At 27.9% G+C, this 19,507-nt stretch overlaps 6 protein-coding genes across 12 annotated transcripts; 3 read left to right on the top strand and 3 right to left on the bottom strand.

The window, feature by feature from the left end:
- Positions 1-41: 41 nt before the first annotated feature.
- On the bottom strand, positions 42-4,689 carry Mybbp1A (MYB binding protein 1a). Its single transcript, XM_033337006.2, has 10 exons — positions 4,486-4,689; positions 4,184-4,381; positions 3,714-4,112; positions 3,051-3,637; positions 2,835-2,947; positions 2,227-2,750; positions 1,509-2,159; positions 1,174-1,422; positions 665-1,098; positions 42-581 (listed from the first exon to the last, which is right to left on the bottom strand). Exons 1-10 carry the CDS (start codon positions 4,660-4,662, stop codon positions 155-157), a joined length of 3,759 nt encoding a protein of 1,252 aa, XP_033192897.1. The 5' UTR covers positions 4,663-4,689; the 3' UTR covers positions 42-154.
- Positions 4,690-4,978: 289 nt separating this feature from the next.
- On the top strand, positions 4,979-8,391 carry eIF4H1 (eukaryotic translation initiation factor 4H1). 4 transcript variants are annotated; one of them, XM_033337010.2, is made up of 6 exons: positions 4,979-5,235; positions 5,922-6,092; positions 6,191-6,441; positions 6,677-6,724; positions 6,785-6,913; positions 6,991-8,391. In XM_033337010.2, exons 1-6 carry the CDS (start codon positions 5,204-5,206, stop codon positions 7,134-7,136), a joined length of 777 nt encoding a protein of 258 aa, XP_033192901.1. In that variant the 5' UTR covers positions 4,979-5,203; the 3' UTR covers positions 7,137-8,391. The 4 variants fall into 4 exon arrangements, with proteins under 4 accessions (XP_033192901.1, XP_033192902.1, XP_033192899.1 ...); XM_033337011.2 differs by having other exon boundaries at positions 4,980-5,235; positions 6,191-6,408; XM_033337008.2 differs by having other exon boundaries at positions 4,982-5,235; positions 6,677-6,913.
- A 339-nt stretch (positions 8,392-8,730) lies between these two features.
- Septin1 (Septin 1) lies at positions 8,731-11,898 on the top strand. Its single transcript, XM_033336963.2, has 6 exons — positions 8,731-9,127; positions 9,292-9,484; positions 9,569-9,827; positions 9,907-10,272; positions 10,352-10,456; positions 10,527-11,898. Exons 1-6 carry the CDS (start codon positions 9,104-9,106, stop codon positions 10,657-10,659), a joined length of 1,080 nt encoding a protein of 359 aa, XP_033192854.1. The 5' UTR covers positions 8,731-9,103; the 3' UTR covers positions 10,660-11,898.
- LOC117158264 (mitochondrial import inner membrane translocase subunit Tim22) lies at positions 11,745-13,030 on the bottom strand. The gene is made up of 5 exons (XM_033336964.2): positions 12,897-13,030; positions 12,470-12,813; positions 12,212-12,396; positions 12,056-12,128; positions 11,745-11,987 (listed from the first exon to the last, which is right to left on the bottom strand). The coding sequence occupies exons 2-5, from the start codon at positions 12,711-12,713 to the stop codon at positions 11,905-11,907; spliced, it is 585 nt and encodes a 194-aa protein (XP_033192855.1). The 5' UTR covers positions 12,714-12,813; positions 12,897-13,030; the 3' UTR covers positions 11,745-11,904.
- Positions 13,031-13,065: 35 nt separating this feature from the next.
- LOC117158262 (cell division cycle 7-related protein kinase) lies at positions 13,066-15,404 on the top strand. Of its 4 annotated transcripts, XM_033336960.2 has the most exons (9): positions 13,066-13,204; positions 13,429-13,622; positions 13,696-13,903; positions 13,978-14,071; positions 14,167-14,309; positions 14,371-14,485; positions 14,564-14,894; positions 15,015-15,133; positions 15,261-15,404. In XM_033336960.2, exons 2-9 carry the CDS (start codon positions 13,583-13,585, stop codon positions 15,381-15,383), a joined length of 1,173 nt encoding a protein of 390 aa, XP_033192851.1. In that variant the 5' UTR covers positions 13,066-13,204; positions 13,429-13,582; the 3' UTR covers positions 15,384-15,404. The 4 variants fall into 4 exon arrangements, with proteins under 4 accessions (XP_033192851.1, XP_076478567.1, XP_076478566.1 ...); XM_076622452.1 differs by having other exon boundaries at positions 13,762-13,903; positions 14,564-15,133; XM_076622451.1 differs by having other exon boundaries at positions 14,564-15,133.
- On the bottom strand, positions 15,127-19,389 carry unc-45 (unc-45 myosin chaperone). The gene is made up of 6 exons (XM_033336959.2): positions 19,131-19,389; positions 18,577-19,008; positions 18,111-18,440; positions 17,581-18,021; positions 15,709-17,483; positions 15,127-15,413 (listed from the first exon to the last, which is right to left on the bottom strand). Exons 2-5 carry the CDS (start codon positions 18,997-18,999, stop codon positions 15,855-15,857), a joined length of 2,823 nt encoding a protein of 940 aa, XP_033192850.1. The 5' UTR covers positions 19,000-19,008; positions 19,131-19,389; the 3' UTR covers positions 15,127-15,413; positions 15,709-15,854.
- Positions 19,390-19,507: the final 118 nt, after the last annotated feature.

The raw sequence follows: 19,507 nt of genomic DNA, 5'->3' as shown, positions 1-19,507 counted from the left end.
CTTATTCATTAATATAATTTAATACATTAATATAACGTTAATAGCTTATGTAAAAGGTTTATTTATATATTTTAAAGCTGTACAAAAAAGACTCTTTAATACATACTTTTATAAATGCTTATATAAAAATAACAATTCATTTTTACTTCATATATCAAGCAGTTTGCATACTTTTTCTTTTTTTTGCTTTATTACCACTTGATATACTTTCAAGCATCCTCTTTTGGGAAGAATTAGAACTAGTCTGTCCAATTTGAGAATTTCCATTCTCAAAGAGTGATACATCTTTATCTGGTTGGTCATCAAAAACAAAAGAACTGAAGTTAAAAGATTCAAAACCTTCAGACGTTACTTTTTGACGCAACATCCGAGCTTCCTTTTTCAATAATTGTTTATCTCTCAGTTCACTTTTATTTTTTTTCTTCTTTTTGAATTCGTGCCTCTGTGATGTAGAAGTATCTGAATCGCTTTTTATACTTCCATTTTCTTGTGTATTATTTAACTGCTCTACATTATTTGTAGCATTTTTGATCTCCCCATTTACTATAGCATTTTGTTTATTTTTAGCTTTTTTCTGTGACCTAAGATAATAAAACGAATATTATTATTTAATTTTATATAACAATAAAATTAACGTTATACTTTTGTCAATTAGTATACTTACATATTCACTGGAATTCCAATCTGCACTGCTAATCTATTGTATGCTACTTTCGTATCTTTCGCAAGTGATACGTGAGCTCTGTATGTTGTGAGTATATTCCCAATGTCGTTCCAATTCCATGCTTGTTTTAAATGATGCATGTAGATGCTTCGCAATAATGTTAACAGAAGAAAAATATATCTTTGTCTGACCTCTTTCCCTATTGCAGTGCCATTAGATGTAACAACTTGTTCATTTTCAATTTTGTGCATATTAATTATTCCTTGAAGTGTAGTCATAGTACAGCTGCATAATGTTTTTTCCAGTTTCATTCTTACATCAGAATGTCTGGTGTCTAAATATACTAATCGACTATTACTATAAAAAGTTATTAAAAATTCTAGAGCATATCCTCTACGAAAAGACCTTACAGTACTATCAAACGCAAAGTCAACCTATAAAAATAAATATTAAAATTATTTATTATTTAAAACTTAATTAATCTACTAAAATAAAAACCAAAAATTTACCAATAAAAGAGCTAACTTCCAATTACCCTCCCATTGTAACTGTAATACGCTCTTAAATAGTAGCGGGGATAGTACACAATCCCTTTTTTTAAAAAATGCTGTTAAATTTTCCTTGTAAATTTTAATTATTGTGTCTGTAGATAAAATAGCTTGCTGGGCACATCTTACAAGGAATGTACAACATTCGGCTAATTTATCACTCATTTCGTGATAAATTGATGTGGTTCTTTCTCCTTTCTCTATTAAAGCCTTAAAACGTACAATTTTTTTTTCTAATTATATGTTGATATAAAGTATAATTTCAAGTAAGTTGATATGAAGTATTATATAATTACCTTTAATATTACTATTAATAATTCTTCATCAATATTTTCTGTATCTTTAAATTTTTTTACCATTGATAATATTTTTAAACAAGATCGAACTCGATTATAAAGAGGTTTTTGATACGGATCTTTTATGCAATATTCTAATAAGGCAAAGAGAGGAAGTAACATATCAAGTACAATTGCCATTGATGGGGCACATTCTAAATAAGTTTCTAGTAAATCTATGACTCGAATTCTGAAATGGGTTAAAGCTTGGGCTGATTTTTCTTGTTTTTTGGATCGCGATTGACGATTTTCTCGAAGAATTCTAAATGCTGCTGCTAATGATTCATCTAATCGTTTTCCTTCTTCCTCGCCGATGTTATCTACATTTATATCATCATCATCCATTTGAACGGAAACATCACCTAATGCTTGACTTACTGCCATTCGTAATCTATCAGTTAATGTCTCATCTTCATTTTCACTCATTGATTCTTCATTTGAATCAGAGTCATTATCCGACGAAGTCTCCATTTCATCATTAGTATTTTCTCCATCACTTTTATTATCCTCTTCACTGTCAGAATCCGATTCTACATCTGATGAAATTTCTTCTTCATTATCATTACTATTTCTTGTTACAAGTGGTCCTTTCTCATTTGTTACATCTAATACCTAGAAATAGAAAATTCGAAATATAAGAGTCACTAATTTTTTAACTACATTTATAACAATTACATACTGCTAATATTTGATGTATAGCTGTTGGCGTCACATAGGAACAAATATGTGGGAACACACATCCCACTAATGATCGTAACAAATGGCTATTTTTAGAATAAAAAGACAATAACAAATCAACAACTACTTCTACCCACTCTGGCTCATCATTTAGCTTTTTATTACTACCAGTTTTATGCTTTCTAGTCTGTTTTAATACTCTTTCATAACAACTTTGTAGTTCATCAATAGCCATAATTGCCATTTGTGGGTCTGAGAATAATTGTAAACCCATGTGTAAATTCATTGTATGAAATACTGGTACAGCTTCTGTCTTTTTCGTATTATTTTCTAAATTTTTTATTGAATATATAACTTTCTCCCACGAATTTTTTACTTCATTTGTTAGTGGATTCCTTAATTTCAATGTTTGCTCTTTCAAATTAATATTCACAAAATGAACTAATTCACTTAATATACTTCGTAGATCATTCAACCTTGGTAATTTATGATCTAGTGCATGATAAAATGTTTCCTTAAATTGAGCTATAAACAAAAAGGGTACAATTTACAGAAACAAGGAAAAATATATGCGTATATTATAATATTAAATATATAAATAATATTTACGAGCTAGATCTACCCCAACATTAGGCACTTCACATAATCCATAAGTAAATAAAAACTTCAACTGATCTAATCTCCATTCTCTATCCATAAGCGTTTTAGGATGTCCTATTAATCTAGTAAAACATAATAAATAAATCAGATATATTCAGAAATATACGTAAATTACTGCACCAAAGATAAAACATATTAGATGCCACCTCTCGAAATATCAAATACCTTGTTAATAAATGAGCAGCATAAATTCTTTCAGCATTTGTCCAAAAAGATTCTGCTTGGACATTTGATTTATCCCTAGATATTGTATTTTCAATTATACCTCTGTATATTTTTGATACTTTCTTTATACCATCTAAGTTCAAATTTCCAGTAAGCATTTGAATTATTTTTGTGCCTGTTTTTTTTTCGATCATTAAATCACCTGGATACAATATTAATTTCTTTAATACAGCAATTTGTATTTTTAGTTTAGTATCATCACTGTTTGTAGCTGATATTAACAAATTTAAGACTTCTTTAAATCCAAGAAGTACTTCATCTTTGTTATGATTTTTAGATCCAGAACATTTTTTTAACATATGCTGCACATAGTTTGGTGACAATAATGATGGAAGTATAGATTTATCTACGATATTTGACAATATCAATTTCAGGATTTGTATAACTAAATATTCATCAGTTTTAGATGGCTTTGCAAATTTCTGATCTATACGAGTCCAAAAATCGATAATTAGTTCAGTTGATTTTAAATTCTCACAAAATAATTTGAATACTGGATGATGACATGATATAATTCTGGATAAGCCCTAAGCATTAATAATGCATTAATTAATATACCTTTTACAAATAATGTGCATAAATCAAATTATAGATTATACTTACCAGTAGTACTTTTACTATATCATTCATGGATTCTTTAGTAACAATATGTTCTGTACCAAAATGTGTTTTTGAAAATTTATCATTTACAAGTGATGGACATTTATTCTTTATTACTAACAAAACATAAAATGAATCTAATGTTTGTTCTGCCCATGGCTTGCCAAATTCTTTTTCAATAATTGGCCAAATTGATCTTTTAATACAATTAGTATCAACTTGATTCACAAATTCAACAAGAAATGAAACAGAAACAAATGATAAATAACTACGTTGTTTGCCTGCACTGATAAGATTTTGAATAGTTTGTAATTGTATTGCACTAGAGCTTTTTGAGAGTATTTTAGACCTTATTAATGCTCCATATCCCAATATGCGTCCCATATAAATGTCACCATTTTCCTGAAATGATATAGTTGATACTAAATACAAAATACTTACTATGATAACATAAAACAAATTGATTTTCTTACACTTTTGCTATTGCTGTTTACTGGTTGTAATTCATTGTCTACTATAGATAAAAAGTTTTCTATAGACGTATCAGGATTCATTGTTAGAAAGCCTGTTAAAGTCGTATAAAAACCTATACGTGAACTCGTTTTTGAAGAGCCTAGGCTTCGAATAAGCCTTTTCATAGCATACTTAAATTCTTGACTATCATTGTGTTCCTAAGACATTATATTTATAAATAATTTATCGATTAAAACACTGATTATTTTTCAACCTATACAAAAACGATTTATTTTAAGGTTATCTTTAAATAAACACTTACTGAATTTTTTTGAATTAAATATTTCAATAAGGCAATCCCACCATGTATTCTTTCTGATTCTACTTCATTTATAAGTTTAGTAAAACAATCAAGCATTTTACAATCTACTTTACTTATATCTTTCATTTCAAATTTATTTGAAACAACCTCTGCCACGTGCATAGTCTCGTCTGCCATCTTGCTTTAGTTCAACTAGAACTATGTTAATCTAATAAGTACCTAGATGAGAAAAATATCAAAACAGTCGAACAAATTAATATTTTAACAATCTTGCAATAATCGTTATTTAAATGAAACACATAATGAATAGAATATGAAATTAAAAATGTACGTTTCATTTTTTAATTACATAGACTGTCAATCGTTTTCGTTAAAAATTTCGTACCTTTCTAAAACTGTCGAATTGCTATAAATAAAATTTTTTAGTAATATTATGCAACTCAACTACATAAATAAATTATTTTCTAAAAAGGACTTATCATAATCTATAATAGTCGACAAATTCATATCAAAAGCAGCAGCGATTGTATCCCCCACTACAAATTCTTAATCGTTTCATAAAATATTGTCAAAATATACTAATAGGTGAAACGGTACCTGAACTAAGTAAGTTTGCATAGATTCACGATTTCAAATTCTTTAGTGATTAGAGAAGTGCCATCTTGAACATAGTATTGTACTCGACCCGCGCGGTCCCGGTCAGTTTCGTGTATGCAATATGGCTGGTCGAGGTGGTTACGAAGATTTAAGGCAAGTATAGGGTAAAATTTCTTTCGTGTACGATAGTTATTGAGATTTTTCGATATAGAGCAAGGGTGATATTTAACCATTACATCGAATCAGTAAAAAAATGTTTTTGTTCTTTAATAATTTTGCGATTTTAAGGTTAAGTGAGTTTCGATTAGAGTGCAGCGCAGCACCTTGCAGATATGGTACCTTCGACACGCGGCTTTATTTTGGCCGGCCAAACAATAGTCTATCTTAGTCATAGCATTAGTAACGAAGATGTTAACTTAGAATTCGTGCGATATACACAACCCATTTGTTTAGAAATACTATTTAATACAATACACAAAAGTAATTAACTCTACATAGTTTGTTAGAATATGTGCTTAAGAAAGTTAGTGCCTAAATGAGTGCCAGAATTATAAAATTCCACATACTTCTGCTATTCTTTAGTTAATACTTGAAAGTGAATACAAAACTTTGTGTAATTTTTTGAAATATTAAATTACTATGTATCAATTCTGAAGTGTTCAATGTTATTTTTTATTAAATGAGGTTAAAAAGTAGTGAAACGTAAAAGTGGTGCTACATTCTTTTACGAATATTAATTGTATAAAATTTGTACAAAGTTCAGTGTATAAAATGTTTTTATAAAACAATATTTAATTTGACAAAATTTCTGTGTATAAATGTAAATTGCTTTTATGCAGAGATTATGGGGGTGGATATCGAAGTGGCAGAAAACCATTGCCAACCGAACCACCATATACCGCATTTGTGGGAAATTTGCCAAATGGAATTGTACAAGGAGATGTTGATAAAATTTTCAAAAAACTTAATGTTAAAGGAATCAGATTGGTGAAAGATAAAGAAACTGATAGGTAAGTTAATTTTGATATGATTATATTATACATCTTCTGTAATGTGAAAGTTGTTATCTTATCACTGTCTTACTTATTATCTTATTTTGTTTTTATAGGTTTAAGGGCTTTTGTTATGTTGAATTCGAAGAGTTGGCAGACTTAGAAGCTGCATTGGAAATGGATGGAGCAGTAGAAGTAGATAAAAGTGTCATCAAAATAGATGTAGCAGAGGGTAAAAGAAATGATCGAGGAGGTGGATTTGACAGAAGAGGTCGCAGTGGCGGTGGTAGTGGAGGAGGCTTTAGAGGGAGAGATGGTGGCCGTGGTGGATATGGTGATGATTTTGGAAGCAAATCTATGTATTCTAGTAAGCGTTATGCTTTGCATAACGTATATCATAAATATTTTAAGTTTGACTTCATAAACTAATTTGATAGACTCAGCAGTAGTTAAAGTTCCAATGCAAGATTTCAAATTTTATTTTAAATAACTGTTTTAAAATAAATTCTTATATTGTGTATGCATACACATATACTCAAAGTATATATATACACAAAGGCATATTGTTATTAGAAATTAAACTTTATATAATAACTGTGCAGGAGGCTATGTAGGTCAAGGCCAAGGCCAAGGTCATGCTGGTAGACAAGGTAGTACATGGGACATGAGGGGTAACCGGGGTAACTATAGTCAGTTTAATGATGATACAGGAGGTGGAAGTCGAGAATGGCCACGTAATGCATCATCTAAATCATATGGCAATAGACCACCTCCTCGTGGAACTGGACCTGAACGAAAACCATTTCATGATGAACCATTTCACAAAGATCCACCTCCAGGTTTGTCTGTATATAAATATTTTTCTGAAATTTTATCTTTAAAATGATAAAAATAATTCCTAATATTGTTATTACAGCTGATACAAGTGGAAGAAAACGTCTGGTACTAGCACCAAGAACAATTCAAGATCCGATAAATGCAATTGCTGAATCAAGTAAATCAAGCTCAATTTATGGTGGTGCAAAACCTCGGGAGGAAAAAATTAATACTGATGACAAGTAAACACATTATCATTATTAGTTTCTGATTCCCTAAATTTCAGGGAAAGGAACTTTCCCAACAAAAATATTTGAAAACAAAAATCAAGATCCTCTAATTTCCTCCAATGTAGTGGGGAAAATCTCTTCTGAGATGAAATTGGAATAATTTTTATTTATCCCTAAGGGGAGTCTTCCCCACAATAATAATGAAAAGTGATTTCATGAGATTCTTAAGTTCGACGTATTTGACATTTTTAATTAAAAATAAAAATTTTTCATCGAGTGCCCCCCTCTCTTTACACTAACTTCTTAGTTTTAAAAAAATATAATAATAAATTGGAAATGTGAAGTAAAAATTGTGTGCACCATGCATGCTGAGTAATATTGGTTATGTGTAATTATATATATATATGCATATGGTCACTCGTATCACATATGTATGTATATATATATATGTGTGTGTGTGCGTGTGCGTGCGTGCGTGTGTATATATATATATGTATAATATATATAAATATATATATGTATGTATGTATGTATGTATAATATATATATATATATATATATATATATATATGTACACACGTGTGCGCGCACACACAAACACTTGAATTATATGTGTGTATATATATGTGTATACACGTGAATAATGATGTGATATGGAAAGTACATTTTAATATTCACGTCAATTTCATGTTGGGTATTTGTATCAGATTATAATAATATTGATGGTATGTGTACAAACTATTACAAATATATACTATCACCATACATACATTTGATTCCATATAAAAACTGATCTTCTCTAATAGTATCGTACTCTAATAATCTTTGTTTGAAGGAGTACAAGAAACATTGTCCCTCTTTTCATTTCCCTCCTTATAATTTTTATGTTTCACTTCAACACCAATCATTGTATGAGCATATTCAGATGATTTATAAATAATTGTTTAATATAAAAAGTCATATATGATCAAAAATATTAAGCAATTATTTACGCGCTTGTGAAATAACAAATATTTATAAAGAATAAAAAATTGAGTGATTGAAAAAATTATACATCACTGAATGGTATGAGGATAATGTGTTGATTATTACGCATTACTATTGTGTAACGAATTAATTAATTATGCTAGTAATAAATATTGATCATTTAAGAAGGTATCGATGATTATGAGATAATAAGTAAAGAAAAACTTGAATTAATGACAAATATTATATAAAACTATGCTTGTATATGATATTATTTCCTGAATAAAGTAGTCGTTTGCCTTGTATTTGTGTAATGTATCTTTAGAAAATTAAGAAACAGAAAATAAAATTTATGTATAATTTGAACTGCGAATAATGTATAACATTCTTAATATTTTGTAAGTTGTATTATTAAATAATTTAATATTCAATTTTAATATAACTTTTAAATATTAAGCGAATATACGATTATAATTAATTAAGATCAATTATTATACTTAAAACTAAATACTTAACATTAATTTATGTTAAGGAATTTTGTAACTTAAAAACAAAATTATAATCATAGTACGTTTTATGGAATACCAATGTTTATTTCGGTAGCCACGCCTAAACTTCTCCCTTATTAAGGGTACCCCTCCTTATTCCTAACACAGATATACAATATTCCTATGTACCGTAACATTTCCTGTACAGTCGGTGCAATATCTTTGTTTCATATTCAATGAATCTATAATAGAAGTGTTTAATTCTGTTAAATATAATATTGTTTGTTTATTCAATGCATGCAGATAATAGGAAAGTGATGTCAATTAAAACAGGAAATTTTAAGTTCAAATAACCTATTATTCATCTTATTCATGATATATGTGCGTATATTTCGGGTATCTTGCCTTCTGTCACAATACGGCGCCTGTTAACTTGAAATTCAGTTTCTGATCCTTCTCGATAATATTTAAAGACAGCACGCAACGATATTAACGTCTTCTTACCGTCAGATCGAATTAATACGAAAAAATGTCTAGTGAAAGCGTAAAAACGGTGGGTATAATATAATTGAAACGTAAACTTTTTTTTATATTTTTGCATACTTTTTTATTATGAAAAAGAAGTTGTTTGTATTATTTACTAAATCTGAAATTTTTTACGAAATATGCATTTGAAATACGATTTTGATTTGTCAACTTCTACCTTGTTTTTGATAGTTTGCTAGTCTTGAAACACCTGGATATGTGGGATTTGCAAATTTACCTAATCAAGTCCATAGAAAATCAGTAAAAAAAGGATTTGAATTTACATTGATGGTTGTTGGAGAATCTGGTCTTGGAAAATCTACATTAGTAAATAGTTTGTTCCTTACTGATTTATATCCAGAACGTATAATTCCTGATGCCATAGGTAAATTAATCTTTGTTTATATATTTTCAACTATATATATGTCTCACATATATTATAGTCAATATATTAATATAATCTAAACAGAGAAAACTAATCAAACTGTTAAACTTGATGCTTCAACTGTGGAGATTGAGGAAAGAGGTGTCAAACTTAGATTAACTGTTGTTGACACCCCAGGTTATGGAGATGCAATTGATAATACAGATAGTTTTAGAGCTATCATACAATATATAGATGATCAATTTGAAAGATTTTTACGTGATGAAAGTGGTTTAAATAGAAGGAATATAGTAGATAATAGAATACACTGTTGTTTTTATTTTATTTCTCCATTCGGACATGGGTAAGATATATTAATTACATGCTTTTTTTATTGCTTTATAAAATATCGATGCCTTTATATATCTTTTTATCTTTACCAGACTAAAACCTTTGGATATAGAATTTATGAAACAACTTCATAATAAAGTTAATATTGTGCCAGTGATTGCAAAAGCTGATGTACTTACAAAAAAAGAAGTACTGCGTTTAAAAAAACGAGTTATGGAAGAAATTGAAGGTAGTGGTATAAAGATTTATCCTTTACCAGATTGTGATAGCGATGAAGATGAAGATTACAAAGAACAAGTTAGACAACTAAAAGAAGCAGTTCCATTTGCTGTATGTGGAGCAAATACCTTATTAGAAGTAAAAGGACGAAAAGTACGTGGACGATTGTATCCATGGGGTGTAGTAGAAGTTGAAAATCCAGATCATTGTGATTTTATAAAACTAAGGACAATGTTAATGTATGTGGCATTTATTTAAAAGGATATATATAAGTGTTGAAGGAAATTTTCATTATTTATTGTTTTTTTATATTTATAGCACACATATGCAAGATTTACAAGAAGTAACTCAAGAGGTACATTATGAAAATTATCGCAGTGAAAGACTAGCAAAAGGAGCTCCTGTACCACCTCGGAGACAAACGTAAATATGATGTTATAATTATAAGAAAATATTTGGACCATACTTTTTAATTCAATCCTTTTACTAATAGGATTGCAGAATCTGAAAGAAGCAATTCTGTATCTGAGAAGGATCGTATTTTACAAGAAAAAGAAGCTGAATTACGACGAATGCAGGAGCTAGTGGCTGTAATGCAGGCGCAAATGCAACAACAACAACCTTAATTATATATGCTTTCTGCACAAATGTGTGAAGAAAAATTAATTCTTCGCCATTACAGGTGCCAAAAAGTTGTATTAAATGATTAATTAATTAATTAATTAATTAATGCTATTCAAGACAATTTAAACATAAATTTACAATTTTCAAGAATTTATTTTTGACAATCTTAATCAAGAAATATACGTTTTTTATTGAATATTTTTGATTCAGAAAACTATGGGTAATTAACTAGACATAAAATCGAATGTGTTAACAAAATCGACAAGTAAAGTAAATTCAAAGTACAGAAAGCTAATTATAGATAAAGTAACTATAATTTCATAATTACACAACACAGAATGCGTAATAAGTGCCTTGCATATTTTTCTTTAATAAAACAACTTATAATTTTAATTATTAAAATACAAATATCAAAAATAGTATATAATCCTTTTATAAAATAAAGCTATTATAAAACAATTTGTACTTCTTGAAATAACGAATGTAATACAGCTAATATTCGGTAAAATATCATATAGTATTGATATATTATAATACATAAAGATAAGCAGACGTAGTCTTTTTAAATAATATAGAAAATATAGAAAATCACATTTTAAAACAGGTAAAGAAGATTCATGAGGTACAATGTGAATTTAATAATAAAGAAGTAATATTTGTTGTATAGATAAATATATATAATGACATTTTATGAAGATTGATATTTTACACAATTGACAAAAATATTAGTAAAGGTATACAATTTGCATATCGTCCAACATTCTATGTATATTTTTTTATATAACAAATTTTTAAGACTGCCAATATTAAATTGTCAATAATCATTCAATATATGCAAACACTACAGCATTTACTTTTTGCCGTGATAAACAGTGTTAAATATAAAATGTAGATTTACATGTTTACATACATATTCGCAATATGTAAAGTATTATGTTCAAATAACATCAATTTTATTTTTAATTAATAATATATACTAGTAGCCATTTAATTCATTTTATAATTTGTATCTTAAAAAAGATCAATTAATACATTATGTTGAAAAGCGGAGATTTGTAAGAATGTAGGTACAATGAATACTGACGTATTATGTGAATTTACTTTATTTTTTTAACTATTGTACTTATGTGTATGCATTTTTATACTAAGAATGTTCTTGTGCTTTTTATATGTATTGTACAGGCATATTCGAAGTGTTTTATACTTTTTTTATAGAAATATATATCTACTGTAACTTATAACATTGTTTAATATTTATGCATATAGTAGGTTGCCACTGTTAAAAATGCTGCACCACTTGCTGCTCCAAATAAACCTGCTTTCGCACCAGCTAAAACACAAGATTAAATTCAAGTATAAATATATAAAGTTATATTTAAATTTAACATAAAATAGTACCTCTTAGACCTATTATTCCACCTGCTAAACCACCAGCACATGCCTCAATCTTCAAATTAGATTTTCCTGTATACTAAAGGGAATTGTAAAATATTATGATAAATAGATAAATGTAAATTAACCTACAACTTTATATTAAATTTAAAGAATTATTACCGATTCTATCGCACATCCAATTGCTGCACATGCAAAACCAAATACAGCAAAACTTTTTGCATGACTTAGGGTTGTAGTTTTCATTTCTATAAAAACTTCACGAACAGTTTGCTGTTTTTCAATGCTTGCCATACTTGGAAATAAACTAAATGTGAATAAACCCATTGCAGCTCCTATGCCATATCCTACGAATCTAATTTTTTTTTAATTATACTGATATAAATAATAGTTACTTTATAGTATACAATATAAATATACCTATAACAGAAGAAATAATACTTTTCCCGATGCAACTGTCCATTACTTCTTGAAGATCAGTTTTAAGTTGTACAGGTCCCACAGTTCTTGGAATTATAATATTTTCTCTAAACCTTTCTTTAGTACCAATAAGATAAAGCGCTATGTTATCCAAATTCATGTCATTTCCCATTCTGTTTTCACTTATTTCTAATGACTGTGATGATGATTTGGATGAATTGATATTAAACAAATTTTTCTCCATATTTCTTACTTCTTATAACAGATAGATTAGGAAATGTCCCAATTGTTTTGAATTCAATTCTATATCTTTAAACTGCAAAATAATTCTATATTTATGCGACCTATAATAAAAAACTTTATATAAATATAATCAAAATAGAAATATATTAATACAATTCAATCAAAATATTAATATGTTTCTTACCTTAACCTCTATTTGAAAGAACTTAGAAAGTTCTTTTTAAATTATGTATTAAAATGTATTAAAAGATAATTTTTATATTTTCAAAATATTAATTATTATTGCCGTTTAACTATATATAACAATATTACATTTAGAATAATAAATATAACAGAAATTTTTTGTAACGATAAATACACCAGCTTGCTGCTTGGTACATATATATACACATAAAAATTTCTAAGTATGTATATACACATATTACCTAAAAGTGTTAATTCTAAAAAATATGTACTTTGGAAGAAATTTATACACATTATAAATCTGCATAGGTATATAAATTTGAAATAATTATTACATTTTTACATATTAAGCGTAAAAACTTATTTGAGAAATAAAATTGCAAATAATATTTATCGCAATTATAAAAATTTAGATTTTACTAAAAATTCATCATTATACAATAATTAGATTCTAAATCTATACATTTTTTATTAATGTGATATTTTACTTTATTATTTAAACACCATTAATATGTGCATGTTTCAATATTTAGAATGGCGCCAATGTCTAATATTTAATAGGTTATCATACACGTGACAGCTAAATTCTTAATGTTAAATGGTGAAATTATTAATTTCTTACACTAAGTAATTTTAAAATAATTGTTTGATTATTCGATTAAGTAAACTAAATGATATATTGAAGTCATGGAAGAAAAAACTCAAATGGAGGAAGATAATGATGATGGTAAAAGATTTTATTTACAAAAATTTGTTGAAATTATAGAAAAAAATCAAAACTTAAAAATATACAATTTCAGAAAATAATGTTGCTGTTAAAAATACAATTCCACTAATAAAAGATTTATTTCATGTACATGGAAAAGTTGGAGAAGGAACTTTCAGTTCTGTGTACTTAGCTACTTTAAAACTATCTGATGGCTCTAAAAAATTTGCATTGAAACATTTAGTTCCTACTAGACATCCTGAAAAAATTGAACGAGAATTACAATGTATGCAACAGATAGGGTAATTGATATTTTAAGCTTGATTGAAATGCAAACAATATGTATATAAATATATATTTGTAATTTCTTTTTCAGAGGAAAAGATTATGTAGTTGGATTAGAATTATGTTTACGAAATTTTGAAACAGTAATATTTGTAATGCCATATATGAGGCATGATAAATTTTCGGTAAAATACTTGACTTCTTATATCTCAATTAATCTTAATTTCATAATATTATAAATAAGAGTTTAATAATCTTAAAATTTAATAATATTAAATAGGAATATGTACAAGATATGACTGTAAAGGAAACAAAAGATTATATGATTGCGTTATTAACTGCATTAAGAAGGGTTCATAAATTTAATATTATACATAGAGATGTCAAACCCAGTAATTTTTTATATGATAGATGCAACAAAAGGTATAACAACATAAATTATATTCATATGAATATATTATCTTAATTTTGTATTTCTTAATAGATACTTGTTAGTTGATTTTGGATTAGCACAAGAATATATAGCAGAGAAAAAATCTAACAATCTTAAATTACTTAATTCTGAAACACAAGTTGTTAAAAGGAAAAGAACGGATGAAGTAATGTATCAATTATTTACAATTGTAGAAGAATTTTCTTTAAAAAACGTATGTTGTTACTCTCTAATATTTTTACAGAACAGTTTAAATCTTTCTCTCGATAGAAGAAGGAAAGGTACAGAAGAGAAGTGTTACTGCTTTGGTAAAGCAAAAGTTTGTTCATTATGTATATCAAGACCAGAACAGACAGCCCCAAGAGCTGGTACACCAGGTTTCCGTGCTCCGGAAGTTTTACTAAAGCATCCTTCACAAACACCAGCAATTGATATTTGGGCAAGTGGAGTAATGATGCTCTGTATTCTTAGTGGTACTCAACCATTTTTTCTTTCACCAGATGATTGTACAGCTTTAGCAGAAATAACAACTATATTTGGATCAAATAAAATGCAACAGTGTGCACGCAAATTAGGTTTGAAAAAAATCATTTTTTTAAATACAATTTATATTGTAGTCTTTTACTTTCTTTGGTTTGTTCTAATTTATCATTTTGCTTACTTTATATATTTTAAACCTTTCTTTGACAATTCAGGAAAAAAAGTTATCTTTAGTGAAGATATACCAGGGGTTGATATTGTATCTTTATGTCAGAAATTACAAAAAAGAAATAAAGGTTTATTAAATAATAAAGATCATAACACATGTGAAAAGGTATCTTCTATAATTTAACATTTATTCATAAATATAATTAAGAATTTAAGTATAACATTTTTGTTTTTAAATAATATGTAATGTGATGTACTAAAGATTTTATGTTAAAAAGTATTTATATTTTAAGGTATCATTGGACACTCAGTTTCCAAAAGAAGCTTATCATCTTCTACTAAGGTTATTGGATTTAGATTATAAAACACGTCTTACTGCAGATCAAGCTTTAAATCATCCATTTTTTAAATTATAGTGTATATTTTCATCTTAAAAATTTTTGAATCTATTTTTGGCAGATGTAAAACAGTATATTATAAGTCAGTCAATATCATAAGAATAGCTAAATAATACTACATTTAATGTTATACTGAAAATATTGCACACTATGAAACTTGTACATATACATAAATGTATACAAATATATAGTATATTATTATTTATATTAAATTAAATAATTTGGATTTTTAGGCATTAAATAAATAGTTCTATATTTTTTATATAATTATATTATATGTATAATATTAGAATATTAATAAATGCAATATTTTTACAATTTAACTATGTCTAAAAATACTTACGTATTACTTAAATATTTTATTGTGTTGTTTGCTATGAAAGATGAAATTGATAATCTTTCTTTAGGCACTTTGCGGTATTATGATAAATATTCATTATTAGATATTCTTTACACACCAAAATTAAGTTAAGTGCATACTGTATATATTTATTCAATATTTTCCAAATTATTTGTATTTTGCGGTACTTGTTCTTCATTTTCACTCTTCCTAATAAGTTTCCATTCTGCGGCAGCTTCTAATGCTTTAGCTGCTAATTCTTTAATTTTTTTGTTTTCCACTGTGTCACTCTTTGTCAAAGCCATTAAAATTTCCATTACATCAGTTTCAATCATTCTACTTGCTACATCTTTTGTACTTTTCATCATATTTAAAACTATTATAATCCCCCTATGTTGTAAATCAGAATTTGGATTAGCAAGTAAATAATGTAGTGATTCTAACCAATCCTTTGAATCAAATATTTTTATGCAAGACTTTATGCTAACTGATGTTAACATTGCTAAGGCCCCTGCTGCCGCCATGCTTGTATCTACATCTTCATCTTCACAAAGAATGACTAGATATTTAACTCTATCGTTTTCTTGTTCATAATACTTAATAGTGTCTTCACACATCATTAAATTATTTATAACCTGCGTGGATGCACGTTTTAACATTTCATGATCTTCATACATATAAGCTTCAACTTTTTGGAAGCCTCCTTCTTTTAAAATTCGTTTTCGAATACTATCATTAACACCAGCTAAGTTGCATAAGGCCATTAAAGCTTCAAAGTTTTCAAGTGCAGAGCATTCTGGATTTAAAAGATTTAAAAATGGTCGAACTACCTCCATTATTCTTTGTCCAGGAAATGCAACTTCTGGATTTATTGTAATTCCTAATCGCGCGAGAGCTTGTGATGCTTGTTTTTTTCCTTTATCTGTGCCATCTAGAGCTAATGGTAAAAGTGCTTTTCCTCCACCTTGTTGAACAACAATTCCTCGTACATCCGGTTGACTACAAATTGCATTAAATACACGTGCTATTAGTTCTTTGCTATTTTGGCTTTCTGTTTTAGAAAGTGCGACTAATGCATATGTTACACCGGCGTTAGCTAATGCAATTACTCTTTTATTTACAAAATCTATATCATCTAACTCATGTTCTTCTGGTATATGATGTTTTGCAAATTTCGCTAATTCAATCATTTCTGGTATAAGTTCTTGTTTATCATATGCATTACATAAATTCACTAATGTAGTAACGACGCCATAAATTACAGACTGATCTCCAGTTTTGGCCAGTTCTATCATTGCTTGAACTGCTTGCACATCTTCAATTAATTTTTCTTTGACTTCAGCATCAAAAGTAAGATATGATAATCCTTCCACTGCCCATTTTCTCATATCTTTTTGTTTTTTAGGATTAATTAAAAACCTTCTACAAGCTTCAGCCAATTTTTTCGTTGCTCCATCAGCAAATGGTCTTATTGTAGCATCTGTACCACCTGAACTACCTAATTTACACAATCCTACTAAAGCACGTACTCTAATAGAATCATCTTTAGATTGGTACAACTTCTTTAATATATTCACGCCTTGATTGATAATTGTGGTAGCTTTGTCTTTTTTGGATGCAGCGGCAATAATACATTCGCAAGCAACTTTTTGTTGTAATAGATCTTCTGTTCCTGCCATAACAAGTATCATTTCTAAAATACCTCCCTTAGCAATTATTGTATTTCCAACATCTAGTGGACCAAGCAATAAAGTTGTTATTGCAACTACAACACGAACCTGTTTAAAAGAATAATATGACATGAATAAATATGTTATATATTTATATTTTTCATAATATAGCTTTCACCAAAGATTAAACAAATATATTATTTACCTTAGATTCTATATCTGGTGTTAGTAGTTTATCTTTTATATATTCATCAATAGCATTTCTAAATTTTTCCTTTGCTGCATCATAATACATATTTTCATAAATTCTTGCCAAGCACACACTTGTTATAGTTCTAGTAGATGATGTAATGTGCATTGAGGATTCATATTTATATTCTTCAAGCTCACTAGCTACTTCCATTAAACGTTTTAAACCATGAAGTTCAACTAATCGTTCTGCCCAATTTAATGTAGTATAGTGGATGTTACGCATAATAAGTTCTATAATTGCATCTCTAGCTAGTCCAGAAATTGTTCTGCTTGTTACACTGTACAGTAAACAAGATAAAATAGTATCTATCTCCTTGTTGTATTTATCACACAATTCTTTGTTTGGTTTTGAATCTGGTTTGTTAGTCATTCCACTATATGTGTTTAGTATTGTCTGCAAACATAATTTTAAAAAGATATTAAAATGAACATACATTTTAACATTGAAAATAACAATTTTTCATATTTATTAAATTTACTAACCTGTAAGCAATATTGAGCAGCATTTACTCTTTCTGCAATTATACTGTTGATCATCTCTAAACACCAAGGTATACCAATTTGCTTTATAATAGTTTCAGTTCTATTAATGTTATCTTTACATAATTCTGCAATAATTCGAACACCAATTGTTATTATTTCCTCACTTTTCTCAAGTTTAAGCATCTTTATTATTTTAGAGATTACTCCATCATTAAACATTATTTCTGCTCCTGCTCTTTCCCGAGCAAGAACAAGTAAATTGTTCATTGCTGTTTCTCGTTTTTCACTATCTCCTTTTATTTCGAAAGCTATATCTATCATTTGTGATACCTTTAAAAGAACATATTCATGTACTGGTTTGTGTATTATAGAAAAAGATATTTTTATAGTTTCAACTATGCAAAAGTTTTAAAATACACTTTGTAATTGATCTATCATGTTATATAATGAATGCTAATATACAAACCTTTACACTAACACGAGAATTTTGTCTATATCTTTCTTGGACAATTTCATGTAACTTTGCAGCAATAGGTTGAATTGCTTTATTGCCAGGATCTGCAGAAATAATGTATCTTGCATCACGATATGCTTCTTCGTATCTTTCCAATGCTTCTAATGCTTGACATCGACGAAACAATGCTTTTGGATCATTTGGAGATATTTTAAGAGCTTCATCACAATCTTCAATTGCTTTATTATATTCTTCTTGTTTTAAATATGTAGCAGCACGATTCTTATAATATATAGCTTTCTCTGAATTATCTTCATTTGTAAGTTTCAATGCATTTGTATAACAACTTAAAGCTTCTGACCAATTTCCTTTATTGAATTCCACATTGCCCTCCTCCTTCCATTCATGTGCAGTCAAATTTGTTGTTTTTGTCATGTTGTTTAACTAAACGTTACATAGCATACGTTTAAATTTTAAATAAATAATACTTAATGCACAATTGCTATGTCAAGAAGAAATTATGAATAATACCGATACACATATATGTAAAACACTATAATACGTACCAAGAACTAAATATTATATGATTTTCTTTGAAATATTAGAAATTTAAATGTTAAAAGTTTGGTTGCCGATATCTCTTTTGAAAGTCTAATGCAATACTGAGACTGGCACTGCTTCTGCATCGTATTAAAAAGGGAACAGATCTATCCAGACGTCACTAGACTATTGCATGTTTATTTTAAACTGTGTTCGTCCCACGATCGAATAAAAATAAAACTGCCGGGTTAAAATAATTTTCAAACCCGTTAGTAATGTTATCATGCTACCTACATCTTTGCTATATTAATTGAATTTTCTTTTTACAAAAATGAAAAATTATATCTATATAAAACATGTTTAAATGTATTAAATCATCAATGTTTGTTTATAATACTTCATA

The sequence above is a fragment of the Bombus vancouverensis genome, chromosome 10 (genome assembly GCF_051014615.1).
Source record: "Bombus vancouverensis nearcticus chromosome 10, iyBomVanc1_principal, whole genome shotgun sequence".
Lineage (NCBI taxonomy): Eukaryota > Metazoa > Arthropoda > Insecta > Hymenoptera > Apidae > Bombus > Bombus vancouverensis.
Note: the sequence above shows the minus strand (reverse complement) of the source record. Positions and strands in the feature narration are given on the sequence as shown.